Source organism: Barbus barbus (assembly GCF_936440315.1).
Source record: "Barbus barbus genome assembly, chromosome: 46".
Lineage (NCBI taxonomy): Eukaryota > Metazoa > Chordata > Actinopteri > Cypriniformes > Cyprinidae > Barbus > Barbus barbus.
This window is the reverse complement of record NC_136724.1, coordinates 10,700,334-10,717,004: the sequence shown is the minus strand read 5'-3', so window position 1 is coordinate 10,717,004 and position 16,671 is coordinate 10,700,334. Positions and strand designations below refer to the sequence as shown.

The following is a 16,671-nucleotide window of genomic DNA, read 5'->3' as shown; positions in this document are numbered from 1 at the left end:
CCAGCGCACTATATCGAAAATTAATGTGTAATTAGAGTGTCGATCCAAGAGGTGGCGACCTTGTAAAGGTATTTTTATATACATGCGCCTGTCCTTAAATTATGGCAGGAACAGATCTGCCTCATATAACATGTGGCTGAACAGACATTAAAAACATTAGCTAATGGCATACTAAACCTACAATATAGCCCATAAGAGAAAAGTTAAAGATTACTGAATCCAAATTCGTTTATGAAAATATAAATTATATAAGTAATATGTATCTGAATCTGGAAACATAATGGAGTTTAACTATGGATAGCACATCCATTAATACATGTAAAGTATTGAGGCTTCCAATAACACATGTATTCATCATATAAGACTAATTTTGAGACACTGAAGCGTAAATGCTCATGGGTTAACGTGTTTATAATGTGAGCTGGTGGAATGCTTGCATGCATAATTCATTCATGTCACAGATTCAGTGAAATAGTTCATGTAAAATGTCACTAGAAGCCTTCACATTATGGTAATAGGCTACTGTTCATTCTTTTCTGTCAGATGAATGAGTGTCTCCCCCCAGCAACACTTGTTTGAACTCGTTTGGGCAGTTTTGGAAAAATGTGGAATGAGTTTTGAAAGTTTTTCTAGTGAAGTTCTAGCGGTTTAGTGCCAGGAGAAGATTGAGGATGCACCACAGTGAGCAAACATTCGGTCACATCAATTGATCTTTGAGAGGTTTAGCAGCATATCACCTCTATTCACTGTGGTCGAACTACTGCTTCAGAAACTGCTCTGTATCTGAACGCAAACAACTGCAGAAAGCGATGAAGACAGTGCAGATCATTACTGATCTATGGAGCATCTCATAAGATAAAGATAAAGCTCAGATCCGGTCTTAAAGAACTCAGCTATCCCAGCGACTGACTATTTTTGCCTTTGCCATCTTGTGATGTGATGTAATATGCAAAGGCTTTTTAGTGCATTTTTCAAAATAAAATAATTAAGAGGCTTAACATGTTTCATTTTCAGATGCACTTTTCTTGTACCTATTGTTATTTTTACATAATATATTCTTTCTATGTCTGGCTTTGTAAACATCTACATTTTCACAATGCATTGCTGTAAAATAGCCTATTAATAGCCTATATTTTCAGCTTTGTATTGTATTTACCACTGAAACATTTCTATCTAACATTCTGTGGGCTCCTAAAATAACGCATTGAACTACTTTCTCCAAGCAAAGCACAAATCATATAACATCCAATTATATGCACTGATATAACATATTCATTGAAACATCCGCCTAAGCATTAAAAATGCAACCACAACTATTTATTAGTCAGACAGTGTTATAACACATCCACTCTGTTTTCCCAAACGTCCACAGCTGAGCTAAGTAGATGTAAATGTCAATCAGGCATCTTGGCCAATCACTCTGTGGGGTCCTGTGGAGAGGGGCTGGTTTAAATAGAGAGTCAGGAGTCTGTCTCTGTATCTCACTCACAGAGCAGCGGCGCACTGGCAGCTATCGCGCGCGCATCCGTGCCGGGACACTATAGGAGACTCGTAGCGTTAAATTAGTGCTTTCATTTGTGATGCTCGTATTCTGGAAGTTTGATGCGTTATATTGTTGATTTATGTATAGGCTTTTATAAATGTATATTAGTAGTTGTATGACAGTTGGGGTTCATTGGATGTTCACCCCATAATAACCTAGGCGCATAGTTAAAGAATAAATTATATGCTAATGGTAGCAGCACAAAGGCAAAACTCAGGTTGATTAGTCATTTAGGTGTAACTGGACATTGTGAGACGTTCATCTTTATTTAAAACAAAGTCACAGCGCGGCATTAAACATGATGATGAACATTGTCGTGGAGTTTTTCGTGGTCATGCTCAAAGTTCTCTGGGCCATCGTGATGGCCGGACTCAAGTGGCTCATACGGCCGAAGGAGAAGAGCGTGGCGGGACAGGTGTGCGTGATCACCGGGGCGGGCGGCGAACTCGGGCGGCTCTTCGCCAAGGAGTTCGCCCGGCGCCGGGCTACACTGGTGCTGTGGGACATCAACAGCCACAGCAATGAGGAAACTGCGGAGATGGTGCGACAGATCTACAGAGAGCAAGACAGCTCGATGACAAAAGAGGGTAAATGGGATGATTTCATATTTCTATCTACCTGACCTAACATGTTTATCATATTTAAAATGAATTGGTTTATTGTGTTTAGAATAGGTAGCTTTATGTCTTTGTAGGTATTAAATAACCTTGTTTTGTGTGTAGTCCTAGAATGTTTGATGTATAAAGAAGAGATGACCCATACAATTTCGTTTCGTCTAAATGTCCAATAACTATACTATGCAAAATTGATTTTTATTTTTCCCATAATAACAACTAAATAATAATAATGCATGACCACAACATGTGAGAACACTGATATTTTTAAATGAAATTATATTTAATACTTATTATAAATAAAAGTATTTAAAAAAAAATCCATTGCTATTGTTGTTGACATTAAGTTGCTGCACTCTAGGTTTATTTTTACATTTTTTATTGATATTTTAAAATGTTACATGTTTCTCACTTGAGAATGAATGGCTTTAAAAGTTGTGTAATTATGCAAACACTGGTATAATCAAATAAGTTTGATTACTTGTGAACACCATTGTTTTGTTTTATGTAAAACACCAGGTGTTTTATGGTGATAGGCTATTCATTAGAGACCCACCAGTTAGTAGATATCGATCGACCGATTATCGGTCTATATAAATTAGGCCATAGTCTTACCTATTGTTACAATTATCTTAGTTGGCTCCATGGCAGAGATTTTTCACCAAATCCCTAAACTCTGAATCGGTTAATTTAACAAAAAAAAGGGAATCCCTCTCATTGCTATAGAGCTTGCAAAATTTAGTATGTTTTGGTCATGTGTCCTTTATCATGTTCTGTTTACCTGATGACAGTCACATGGCCAAAACCTATTAAAATTTGCAAGCTATGTCAGTTATTATTTGCTTCTAGTTTTCCTACACAACTGCTTATATTTCTCAGAAAGTTGTGGTTTTTCATTTATTTGAATCAATCAAACTGAATCAAATGAAGCTTGAGTTTCGTGGTTCTCTATATCTCAGATAATGATCTAATGTGTTTTTCCAAAGGAGCTGTTTGTGGCGTGGAAGAGGTCCCTCCGTTCCAGCCACAGGTGTATACATACGTGGTTGATGTGGGCAAGAGGGAGAGCGTGTACTCCACAGCAGAGAAAGTGCGCAGGGAGGTCGGCGAAGTGGACTTGTTGATCAACAACGCTGGTGTTGTGTCCGGCCACCACCTGCTGGAGTGCCCTGATGAGCTGATCGAGAGGACCATGGTGGTGAACTGCCATGCACACTTCTGGGTGAGTCTCATTTAACTCCATAAATACTCAACTGTATACAGCAATATCTGATGTAACAGTGTAATCAGTCAATATGCATCATAAAGGAAGTATAGAGCTCTTTTTAAGTGAGAGAACGCTGTGAAATGCCCTCTTTTAGTGATTGTGCTATATCACATGATGCCACTGTCCATGCGCCCATCTGTTCAGCACATACTCCTTTCTCTTCTCTGGTATTTTGCACTTGAGCCAAGTTGGAAAGCAAACCTCTTTTGCTCCATGCATGTTCATAATAAGCCAGAGTGAAGTTTGAAATTTGACTTATACACTCAGTGTTTATTTTTTCAAAATCAATTACATCAAGCACTTAGAAGCTCAGTCATTAAATCCGTCTGGTGTCGTTGAGCGCAAACAAATGTGTCTGTCATCTGAGATGGGCCGCCAACCCCCCCCCAAACACACCAATAAGTGTTGCATATTCCTCAACTAATCACTCCAGTCTCATCTGTCTTGCCCTTTCTCTCTTAGTCTATGTTATCTATTTGTTTTCATTCATTCCTTTGTTTGTGGCAGCCAGAATTAATATTTACGGCTCAGTCTGGATGTTCTGCCAAAGTAGACATCCACAGGTTGTGAGATTGAGGATCTGGCGTGTGTTCAGTAAGAATATCAGTACAGGAGCTGATCTAGGATCAGATTATCCTCCCTGACTTCATCAAGTGAGTCCCTGTGAGTTATAACATCAGAACTGATCTTAAAACCATACTTCCATTCGGAGAGGTTTTATTAACATGCCCCCTGCCATTTCAGCATAGTCCTCTCCAAAGCTCCTCGATCTGCAGACATAAACAAGCTCTGAGCAAGAGAACTCCAGCAGGGGGTTTTAGTAAGATCACCAGGAACAATCTGCTCTGCCTTGGTTTGTTAATTTAAAGCCCATTGAAGAGCACATCCTGCCTGGGGAAGTACCATTTGGACGAGTCCATTCTCACTTGGCCTCACTAATTAACCTCTTGCCAGTAAATGCGTAAACGGCCTGTCTGTAGTTTGCATTGTCTTACTGAGACCACCTTATGGGATGAGCTGTAATGGGACAGTTTGTTTTAAATCATGCCGATAAAGTCACGTTGATGTGGATTGTGGATGGGGTTTTTTTTCCTGCACTTGTCTGTTGGGGATTTTTATTTTTTATTTTAATGATTAGTAAGACAGAATGGTTAATGTTTTTTGGAGAGGTGAGGGTTGACATCATCCCAGACTGCCTGGAAAATAAATATATGAATAAATATTGATGGCTTTTTACTTTTTTGATGTTCTTAGGGTGTTATGATATGACATTACATTACTTTTTTTTTACATTGGCAGATATGTGAATAAAAGTTAAGTCCTTCTAATGAAGCATGAACATGCTTGGCCACAAATGGAGCTTAGGTGTACACAATGTTCTTTGCTATCTATATTTTCTTTTTTTAACTTGGAAGTTGTTCAGTGTAAGCCACAGTGGTGCTGTAGCAGATGCACTTGTTAGAGTTGGGATTCTCATTAAGGTTTTGGTTGTGTTTGTTTGAGCTTTATGCAGCTCATGGTTCCTTGTGGGGGTTTAAGATGAAAGCAGAGCTTAATCATTAAGGACAGGCAAGGAATACCGAGTGGAGGATGTGGTCATTAAAGCCACAAGCCAGCTGAATAGAAATGCACCAACACTGCTTTTTCTCTTTCTTTCTTACACAAACATGTTCTCTTAATTGGTTGCTGCTTGCATGTGGTTCTTAACACTGCAAGACTTCATTTATTCCCTTCTTCTTTTGTCTTCCCATTTACAATTAACTGTGTTGCGTGTTTTGTACAGAAATGATCATTTAAATATGCATTGACGGCGTTTAGCACTGTCGAAGGGCCTGGGACAAACATTATTGAGACTCTAGTGCCTCTCAGATGATGGCCCTGGTGGTCATTTATTTATCTTTTTTTTTTTTTTTTTTTTACTTAATTGACTTTTTTAAAAGTGTTTTTAAGTGGTTTATGTATTTTTAATTTATTGCAATTTTCTAAAAGTTTTGTGGCCTTTTTTAAATGTGTATTTGATATTTTAATAAAAATTGTGTATAACATGCTTAAAATGTCCTGGCCAAACTATTATACAATATAGACAAGAACACTGCTAATATGGCATTCAGGTCCATTTCTTTTCCATGCTAGTTGTTGGAGTATAAATTGTTAAAAAAAGCTGTTGCATGTTTGTTTATGCTTTAATGCATTTCAGATATTTGTTTGTTCCATTAACTGTTTGGTATTTTTCCAAGTTAAAGCTGCTGCCTTCCAAATCCTTAATTTCCTCACATATTTCTTTCCTCTGGCCATAGTGAATTTTTTTTTTAAGCTCGTCTTCACAACAGGTCCATATCATCCTCTTAAAGAGTCTCAAACATGACCTGGCAGCCGGTTCAGCACCTTGATTGCAACGGTCCACTGTGTTTCGAAACTCTTAAGGCAGGAAGGGTAAACTCCAGATGGACATCATCTTTATTTTGTTGGATAGCATGGTGGGAATGCAACAAAACTAGAGGAGCCAACAGGAAGTGAGGCCATTATATCAGAGCAGTGCTCTTCCAGGCTGAGGCCCTTCACTCTTTCCATACTTACAGCTGCATTTGAGTCCCAGAACCAGTGAGTTCTCCGCTAAGCCCTTTCAGATCGAATAGCCCGTCGGAGTAGCACTGTGGTGGACTGACTCGTACTTGAAGTAAAACTTTAAGTGATGCAAATGACCAGATTTTTTGGACAGCTGAACAGAGTAAGCTTCCTCCTTCCTCTCTGATGGTGACCCCATAATAGGCGATATGTGAGCAGTGCATTCCACACCTGGGCGCAGTGGTGTCCGTGAAAGCCTCCTAGTTGCTAAGTGAGCATGGCTGAAGCAAAAGACTCAGGGCTGTCCCTAGAGAAAAGCATCAAGGGAAAGAGAGTCTTGTACACAAGCTTGCTGGTAATGGGGAGCTGCTGCCTGACCCACTTATGTGACAATTGCTTTCTTGTCTAGGGATCAGCTTGACAAGATGCCAAACGACAGGAGCAAAGTTCTCCAGCCCGCATTCCTGCTAGACCAGGAGAAAGGGAGCAGCCAGGCAGAAGGGTCTTACTTGAGTAGTTTTAGATGGTCTTGCTCAAGGCCAATGCACCTGTACCTGTTATTTGACTTGGGGCGGTTTATATTTGCAGAACTCCTGGCCAACAAGATTCACCGTTGGCTTAATTTGGATTATCTGAGTAAGGTTAAACCGCTTCAGAGTTCATTTTGATTCCATAGATCCCGTCCCCCATTTTAATGAGACCTTGGCAATACAGTAACAGCATATCAATTAGCCCCCACTTCATTTTCTCTGGGCATTCAGTCTGAGGGCTGTACATCAATCTGGCCAATGCTTTGCTACATTTCTCGGGTCGGTCCACTTTCTTTTAATTAACGGCCATCTGGGCTTTTCTGTGTGACAATATTTGTGCATATTCCTATTGGTCAAACATTAGCACTAATCCAGACTGACACAGCAGCTGTGAAGAGCTTTGAGAGGAGCGATGCACTTGAGCTTGTATCAATTAGAGAGCACAACAGGCATAGAACCACTGCAAGGGCCAAGGAAGCTCTCTGCTGTTGGAAGTTAATTTAGCGTAAACTCAGGCGCTGAGAAGCAATTACGGAAGCTATGAATTAAGACATGAACTTCTGTTCGGTTTCACACATTTTGTGTCTGAGAGGTCAGCAAGGCCATGCCCACATCAGTGGCAGACCCCTCATTCCATAGCAGATTGGGTATTTACAAAGACTCTTAGCCATTTCTGCTCATTTGTGCAAGTTCAGAGGTTACAGGTTGATAGACTAATGGTCAAGGGCCTGTGTTGGTAATGTTGGGTTGATTTGGTCAAGCCCAGCGACTTGACCAAAATCAAACACAATATTACGTGCTTATCAAGTTGACCAGCCAAACTCAACATTAGTTAAGAAGATAGACTGGAAATGTTGGGTTTGATTTTGGTCAAGTACTGAATATGGATTGGTATTGTTGGTTTAATTGGTAACATTGGATTGATTTACCAGTCCCATTTATTTGACCAAAATCAAACGCAACATTACTTGCTTAGCAAAAACTCAATTTCTGTTATGAAGATAGACTGGAAATTTTGGGTTTAATTACTAACTTTGGGTTGATTACCTGACCAAAACCAAACCCAACATTACCAGCATAGCTGCTTGACCAGTCAAACTCCACATTAGTCATGTAGACTGGTAATGTTGAGTTTGATTTTGGTCAAGTAATGGGTGGGTAGTGTTGGTTTAATTGGTAACATTGGGTTGATTACCAGTTACTTCACTAAAATCCAACCCAACATTACCAGCAAGTGTTTGCTAATTCAAAGTAAATGTAGATTGAATGTATGGTATGACTTAAATGGTGTCCTTGTCCAATGACTCAATGTAATGCCTTCCCATGTTAACAAATGTCTCTATTTCTGTACATCACATTTTCATTGATGGCTTTGATTATATTGAGCTATTTGAAAGGCTTCAAGTTCTGCAGCAGGAGTAAGTATTTCACCACTTGATGCAAGAGCAGACTTTCGATTGCGTGAATTGTGACTTTCTGTCTTTTATCATGCTAGCCTGTCTCATTGGAAGAAGCACATAGTCCAAACTTTCCAAATCAAATTTTAATACTGTAGATTGCAGTGTTTGGAAGATGTTAGCATATGTGCACCACAGGCCCAATCTATCCTAATGCTTCATTTGCACGCATACCATCAGTTTGGCATGCAAAGCACGAGTACAGCTTCAAACTGGTCCAAGTCTGCTCCCTTGAAGGAACCCCCCCACCCCCCGCCTCAACACAATGAGATGAATATTAAGAGCAATTTTACACTTAATGCACTGGAAAAATACACTGTTTACTGTTAACGTCAGGAATTAAATGCATAGCATGTGGTCAGCAGCGCTCAATCGCACGGCTGGCATGCCTCATGGAAGTGAAGTCAGTGGAAGTGAATTTGAGAGATTCCAGTGCCATATTTCAACAACATGTCAAGCTGATGTGTTAAGACGGCTGGCAGAGGTACGAACTGCACACAAAACCGTGCAAGATGGTACCATTCTCAAGCGTGGCCAAGGTCCATTTCTGCTGGGCTTGTTTATAAATGGTGATATCATTGAAGGCCTCTGGAAGCGGCTCTGTTGTTTTTGGCTCTCAAGTTTTTCTTTTTCATAGCATGTTTCGTGTTCCATTGAGGATTGACTATAAAGCCACAGGCGGTTCTGTGGGGCTTGTACAGCAAGTCTTCTCTAAGAAAGCCGTAAATAGATGACGCCGGTCATGTTTTTCATCATTATCGTGTCCACCCCCTCACTTCCACTGGGTCTGAAGAGAATGGAAGATGAGGCATGCGTGTGTTTTTATTGTATTTTTTTTTTGTTTGTTTTTTTTATTCACTCTGTCTTTTGTCGAGCCAGGATCAGGCGAAAGTGGACGATGACACTGATTCATTGCATGAAACAAACCGTCAATAACAGCCAGACAGGATGTCCGAGCAGCTGAAAAAGTTAACTAATCTAGCCCAGCAGTGTTTAGTTGGTACCAGCTAACTACAAGTCGTTTTGTTAATTTTCTTCATTTTAAACCTAGCTTAAAGGTGTAGTTCACCCCAAAATGAAAAAAACTAAACAAAAAAACAGTCATTTCCTTTAACTCATGTCATTTCAAACTTCAAGGTTTACCTAAAAGATTCATTCCGATCTGGTTTTCAAGTTCAACTCCTTGACTCATAAATGATGATTTTTCAGATGAACTATTCCTTTATTCGTTCCAATGCTAATACTTGATCCAGGCTAAAAAGGTGGTGTTTGTTTCCCCGTCTTTGTTGACCTACAGCGGTGTTGTTGTGGTCTTGAGCTGTATTGTGGTGACAGTGGTGAGTGAGTATGCCGCTCGGGCTTTGTGTGCTTGATACTGAGATGCCACTCTTGGGACCAACTCGTTGTGGGAAAAGCGGAAACCACAGACAAACCACTTGTGAACTTGCAAGTGGTCTTTTCACCATTTTAATAAGCCATTTCAGACCAATACCAAACCACCTGAAGGTCTGGAGCGATACGTCATCCATTCAAGTAGTTTGCTTTTCATCCAAGTGAAACCTCCATGTCAGAAATGAAAACTTTTCGATCTACCAAAACAAATTGAGCTGTACATAAATTAATCTCCTAAATGCAAGTGGAAAGCAAGCTCCCTGTAAATGGCCTGTAAGACTGTAATGGAATTGTGTTTCTAAACTCCCCCAGCAGGATGAGGGAGATGAGTGTTTAGTCTCAGTGAATTATTAGTCGGGGAGGAGGGAAAAAAAAAAAACGGATCAAAGGGCTTTGGCAGAGACGAACAGCATCAGCAAAATAAATCTTTACCCCCCCCCCCCCCCCCCCTCTCTCTCTTCCTCTTCCAGACCACCAAGGCATTTCTTCCCAAGATGCTAGAGATGAACCATGGCCACATTGTGACAGTTGCCAGTTCACTGGGCCTTTTCAGCACAGCTGGTGTGGAGGTTAGTACATTGCAGCCATCACATAAATCTATTGGCAGACTGAAAAAGAGAGTGTGTTTGGAGAGTCTCAGCACGTTGACTCGCCATGGCATAGAAATTTGGTGCGGCGCACAGCACGCTATTAAGATACACGTTAAAGCCAAAAGACTCTCAATGGTTTCTCTGGGCCTACCTGCTGCAGAGACAAATTCCCCATGATTCACTGGGGTTATTAGTGCTGTCAAATGATTAATCGCAAATAATGGCATGCAAAATAAAAGTTTTTGTATACATAATATATGTGTGTGTACGGTTTCTAGTTATTATGTAAATAATATGTACATCTAAATACACACACATGCATGTATATATTTTAGAAAAATGTTAAGTTTATATATTTAAATATGATATAATTTATATGAATATAAATATATACGTTTAAATATTTTCAAAATATATGCTGTATGTATGTCTTTGTCTTTAGATATACATAATAAATATACACCGTACACACACATATTGTAAACAAACTTTTATTTTGGATGTCATTAATCGTTTGATAGCACTTGTTAATATATATACTGTGAATATTATACACTTTTATTAACCCCAATATGTATAGTATGTACATATATACCTGTGCGTTTTGAAATCTGCATTTTCAATGGCAAGTTTTTGAACTAATAGTCTTATATATATATATATATATTTATTTTTTTTTAAAGACCAATATATCAAGTGAAGTGAGTTCACTCATTTCAATTGATATTTTGGTCTTTCAAAAAAAAAACAGACTGGTTTAACAGATTCCTGTCCCTAAAGAGTTACTTTTAATCCATTAAACCAGTCTGTGTGTTTGAGTGATCTCTAGTACATGTACAATCCTCTCCTTTCACTGCTGTCCAAACTGGTGTAATTTTCCCAGCAGTCTTTTGGGGAAACATTACCTTTTTTGTTTTGTTAGCTGTACGTACACTTCTATTTTACAAGCCCTCATCTTTACTCTCACTTCAAAGGGTCCCAAAAGCCCTGTCACACTGTCTGACCTTTTGTTTCCTTGAATGTGACTTTTTATGGTTTGCATTATTGGAGTGACTCAAGCCACTGTGAGCCCCTTTATTCCAGCGTGTTTATCTACACGCATCTGTGTTTGCCCACTCAATTCTGAAAATCCTATCCACCGCGAACCACATCAAAACCCTCCCGCTCGGCTCTACCTATACTCTATACATGACAAAAGAATGCTAATGAAACCGTAGATCCCAGCGCTCCCGCGCTATTAGAGGAAAACCGCCTCGGGAAGCTTGACTAAACTCTGTTTCCTCTCGGTTTCAGGATTACTGTGCTAGCAAGTTCGGTGCCATTGGCTTCCATGAGTCCCTGAGCCACGAAATCAAGGCTTCGGAGAAGGACGGTATCAAGATGACGCTGGTGTGTCCTTACCTGGTGGACACGGGCATGTTCAGAGGATGCAGAATAAGGTAAGAAAAGAGCCGTCCAAATGTCACGATTAGGTTTCAGATGGTCACTAAAAGAGCGAACAACACAATGCGCATCTAGTTCGAGTAGACATTGCTTAACAACAGTCAGGGTAGCTTTGCTTGTGGCCTCTCATGTCACTGTCAGCTTGGGTTTTCATGCGCACACAATAGGGGTTTCCACTTGAATAGAAGGTGCATTCTGGATCTGTTTCCACTCTATAATGACTTGCTCTGACTGGTGAAGCACTTTGGGCTGACTTTATTAAACAAAGACGACTCTTAATCATCATGTTTTCTCCTTCTCTCCCTTCCTGGGCGGGTCAGGAAAGAGATCGAGCCATTTCTCCCTCCATTGAGACCAGAGTTTTGTGTGAAACAGTCCATGAGGGCCATCCTGACAGACCAGCCCATGATCTGCACGCCTCGCATTGTATACATGGTCAACTTTATGAAAAGGTGAGTTTGAATGGTCCTAACACAGAACTTTGAAATGCCTCCAGATGGTCGGAGCAATCGGAAGTAACGTTCTCCTGTTTGTTTTGGGTTTTACAGCATTTTGCCCTTCGAAGCAATCGTGTGCATGTACCGGTTCCTAGGTGCGGATAAGTGCATGTACCCCTTCCTGGCTCAGAGGAAAGAAGCGATGAACAACAACGAGGCCAAGAACGGGATCTAGAGGGCGCCGTTTCTTACCCACAAGGGTACATTTCTAACCCGCATGAGGAGAAGACCACTGAGAGGGCAGAAGGACGTGAAAAGACTGTATTTAGACTGGTGCACTTGCATTTGGCAGATGCAAAGGTTTACCATATTGTTCCTCTGGAACAAAGAAAGCTGTGTACTACACTAAGGATTTATTTGTTGATTTATGTTTTGTCTTTTTTAAGGTTTGTTTAATGAAAACATCCATCTATATACTGTGTCAATAGTTTTGAAATCATACATGAGCTATTCAGTAATTAACTATTTACGTAATGTAGTCACCAGCATTATCTAGCGTCTTTGTGAAACTATACAGTATGTTACTGTATGAACAGTAAATTCTTGTCACTTTTTTGTTTTGTTTGTGTGTAGACATGCACTGTATTTACTTTCCTCTACACTGCCAACATTATCTACACAGTTCAGCGTGGCACCATGCCATTCCGTTCCCCAATCCGATCCATTTAAAGGCAGTGGCAGGAGATCAAGTGTCCGGTTATGAACTATGATTTATAAGAAATGTTTTGCATTGTTCCCCCCACATTTCTCTTTGTTGACGTCATGAGAAGAACAAGTGGGTAAAACGCTGGTCTGTTTCCAGCTGCTGTGGGAAGGGAGTGGGTTTTTACTCTATAATCTACAGATTTATGGTATTTTGAATATGGAAATGTATGAGAGTTCGTCAGTTGGAAGGGATGGCCTGGTTTTCCTGTCACTGAACATTATATTTAGTTTTACTTGGCCTACTTTGAATTTGTGAATTGAAAAAATAATTTTTTTAATGAGTCATTCACATTTCAAATTCATGTCAATTACCAGTTTCAGTCAATAACCATTTGAATATGATGCATATTTGTTGCACACACACACACACATTTGTTCATTTAATGTTTTTCCTGTTTGTGTATTCAAACCTGGACTATTGAAATGTTTTCACAGATGTATGTTTAGGCAAAAAAAAGGACAGAACACATGAGTTTAAACTACATTCCAATAGGCGTCCTTCACCGACTGTGATGAGCCTAAAATCTCTACCTCTTCATTTTTGCCATTTGTTAACAGTATGACATAAATAATCTTTTTGTAACTTTCCTAAAGAGTGCTCTATAGAAGAGCACACAACATGGTTCCAATGTTTAGTGTCTCTACCTAACTTAAATTAATAAAATGATTTAGACTATTTGTTAGTTTCTGTGTGTGTGTTAGTCATAACCTCAGTGTCTCTTCATAAGCATGACTCTCAGCAACAGCAAATGCCAGAAATTCCTGAGCACAGATCTTGGCGCAGAAAGCTTAGGTTTTAGTATTTGCCAGCTTTTCTAGCAATTCCTGAGTGCATCCCTATAATAACTTCCACAGCAGCAAGTGACATGACATACTGGAAGTGAAAGCTCACAGAGGGGAACTACACCTACTGTACACACAGACAGAAGAGTTTTGGTCCATCACAGAGCATATGGGAGGGATTTTGGGGGAGTATGCTCTAGATTTGTTTGACTCATGTTGCATTCAAGTCAAAATTTGTATCTTTAGTTGTGAAAGTGATTGAGAAGTGAGTTTATTTAAAGGGGAAATGCATCACAGGAAATGCTAAGCTTGTTTCAAGTTTATTTTTATACGATACAAATCGTTGCAAAGAAGCTCTACGGGAAATTAAGTTTCCACAATATATTTATATATTGCAGAACCTTAATATATTTAACTTATGGCAAAATTGGGTAATTCTGTATGTTGTCTGAGCTTTGGCATCCTCTGAGGGGTTGGCATTATCTTTTCTCAGGTGTTCGGTCATCTCAGATCATTTAAGGGTTGGATCCAGACTGAAGCTTCTGTAATTCTAGTTACCACGGGATGTTAATCCCGTGGCAGAAACAGAAACAAATAGAGACATAATTAGCGTAGCTGCTGTTCCATCTAAGCAAAAATGATTTGTTCAACCCAAGCTAAAGAATAATAATGTACATTTGATCAGATATAACTGCAGTACAAGATTATAAAATGCATTATGTGAATGCTTGGCTAAAGAGATGTGTCTTTAATCTAGATTTAAACAGAGAAAGTGTATCTGAACACCAAAGGTTATCAGGAAGGCTATTCCAGAGTTTGGGAGCCAAATGTGAAAAAGCTCCACCTCCTTTAGTGGACTTTGCTATCCTAGGTACTACCAAAAGTCCAGAGTTTTGCGACCTTAGGGAGCGGGTTGGATTGTAGCGTGCTAGAAGACAAGTTAGGTACGCAGGAGCTAAACCATTTAGGGCCTTATAGGCAAGTAATAATATTTTGTAAATGATATGGAACTGAATAGGTAGCCAGTGCAGAGACTGTAAAATTGGGGTAATATGATCATATTTTCTTGACCTGGTAAGAACTCTAGGCGCTGCATTTTGGACTATATGTAGCTTGTTTATTGAAGATGCAGGACAACCAGCTAGCAATGCATTACAATAGTCCAGTCTAGAGGTCATGAATGCATGAACTAGCTTTTCTGCATCAGAAACAGGTAGCATGTTTCGAAGCTTGGCAATGTTTCTAAGATGGAAGAATGCTGTTTTTGTAACATGGGAAATATGATTTTCAAAGGACAATTTGCTGTCTAATATAACACCCAGATTTTTGACTTTAGAGGACGTGACAGTGCATCCGTCTAGTTGCAAATTGTAATCCAAGAGATTTTGTGTACTGTTTTTTGGTCCAATAAGTAATATCTCTGTCTTATCTGAATTTAATAGGAGGACATTATTGGTCATCCAATCTTTTAAATTTTTTACATAATCTATTAGTTTAGATAGTTTAGAAAGAGAGGTGTGACCATGCCTCATCATACTTACAGCTTGAGTGTGTTTCATAAGAGATGAATCTGCTCAGAGTAATACACTGAACTGAAATGCAATTTTGAAAGGTTAGCAATGTCAAAAATCAGTGAATGAGTCAAAAATCAGTCATTTTCCAAATATGACAGACCTATTACATGTTGAGTGGGTGTAGTATTTCTTCAAAAACCCATGTCAGAGTAAATGTTGCGTGAATAAGAGGGCGTGCCATTCTGAACACGATGGGGCCTCATTTATGAAATGTTACATGGAAACTGTCCTACATTTGATCTTACAATCATTTCACAACGCATAAGTGTGATTCAGAGAATGAACTACACACAAAAAACATTTGCGCGCACACCTCTCTTTCAGAAGTGAAATTTATAAATCACAAATTATCTTAAAGTTGTGCGCAGCTGAATGGTTTCAGACCTCCGTTTTGTGAGTGCCACCTAATTAATGCCATTAACATATAATGGAGCACCAGTCAACACCTAAATCCTTTACTTGAGAATGGTCAGCCGCAAGAATTGAACGCTGGCGTGGATTTTAGCTTATGCATGCACGCTAAATAAGATTAAATCTTATAATTTTATAAATGAGACCACATGGTTTATGATTTTTGTTTGTATTTTTCATAGTGTCCATTTAAGCAGAATGTATTTTTGCATTTAACTGTGCTGTTTTCGATCAGTTTAACGTCTTTGCTGAATAAAATTTTAATATTGTTTTTTATCTTAAAATTAATTTCTGAAGGATCTGAAGTAATTGACTGCTGAAAATTCAGCTTTGCCATTACAGGAATTACATTCAAATTAATTAAAATAGAAAACATTTTTTTTAAATATTACACAATATTATTGTATTTTTAATCAACCGATGCAGCCTCTGTGAGCAGAAGAGATTTTGTTAAGTTATCACTTTGATCTAATATTACTTTGATGAACTGTAGTAAAACCTTAAACGTATAAGTATAATAGTATATACACACACAACAATTAAAAAAACAAAAAACAAATGTCTTATCCCTATTTTGTAAGTGATAGATAACACAACTGAGATTTCAATTATATCTAGACCACTGAACAATAATGTTTCCATTTTAGAAATCTTGTCACCTTATCATAGGTCAGTCATTCACAAACCCATAGCAACAGGCACTGCAGACATACATCTCTTTGGGCAGTCAATGTTTTTCAAGCGTTGAAAAGAACTGATCTCAAAGCAACTGATGTCGGTAGCCAGCAGCGGAGGTGTTTGAGTCAGGCTAATTGGCCTGACTGATGGTCCGTACTAAGAGATTAGTGAAATACAGAGACAAAGAAATATTGACTCATCAAAACTCCCGCAGCTATGGTAATTGTTAAGATAGGATCAGTCAACTGAAGCAACTCCCCACTAAGAAAATAATTAAGCTTCACAGTGCCAGAAATTCATAGCTTTGAAAACACAAGATGAAATGCTTCCCTTGCCCATACAAGACTTATTTTCCCTTTCACTCAGCAGAGTAACAGAAGCACTAATTTAGCTTTAAAAGATCGATAACACTTAATTCTGGTGGAAAAATCAATTAACTTTGTTACCCTATAGCAAAAAAGGTCAAAGTTAACAGCATTATGAGTCAAATGGGACAGAGCAGTTGCCATTGGCGAAGATTTTAGTAGCTTACCACTTGAAGGATGACATATTTAATCTCATATTCATTTAAGGTAAAAAAAAAAATATCTTGTTGCGAGGCATATCAGGGGTACTGGCACAT

The 16,671-nt window shown here is 39.0% G+C and overlaps 1 protein-coding gene across 1 annotated transcript; it reads left to right on the top strand.

The window, feature by feature from the left end:
* The first annotated feature begins 1,481 nt into the window (after window positions 1–1,481).
* Window positions 1,482–13,284, top strand: LOC306865052 (retinol dehydrogenase 10-A-like). Its single transcript, XM_079409402.1, has 6 exons — window positions 1,482–2,130; window positions 3,144–3,379; window positions 9,839–9,937; window positions 11,252–11,397; window positions 11,722–11,853; window positions 11,950–13,284. The coding sequence occupies exons 1-6, from the start codon at window positions 1,842–1,844 to the stop codon at window positions 12,071–12,073; spliced, it is 1,026 nt and encodes a 341-aa protein (XP_079265528.1). The 5' UTR covers window positions 1,482–1,841; the 3' UTR covers window positions 12,074–13,284.
* Window positions 13,285–16,671: the final 3,387 nt, after the last annotated feature.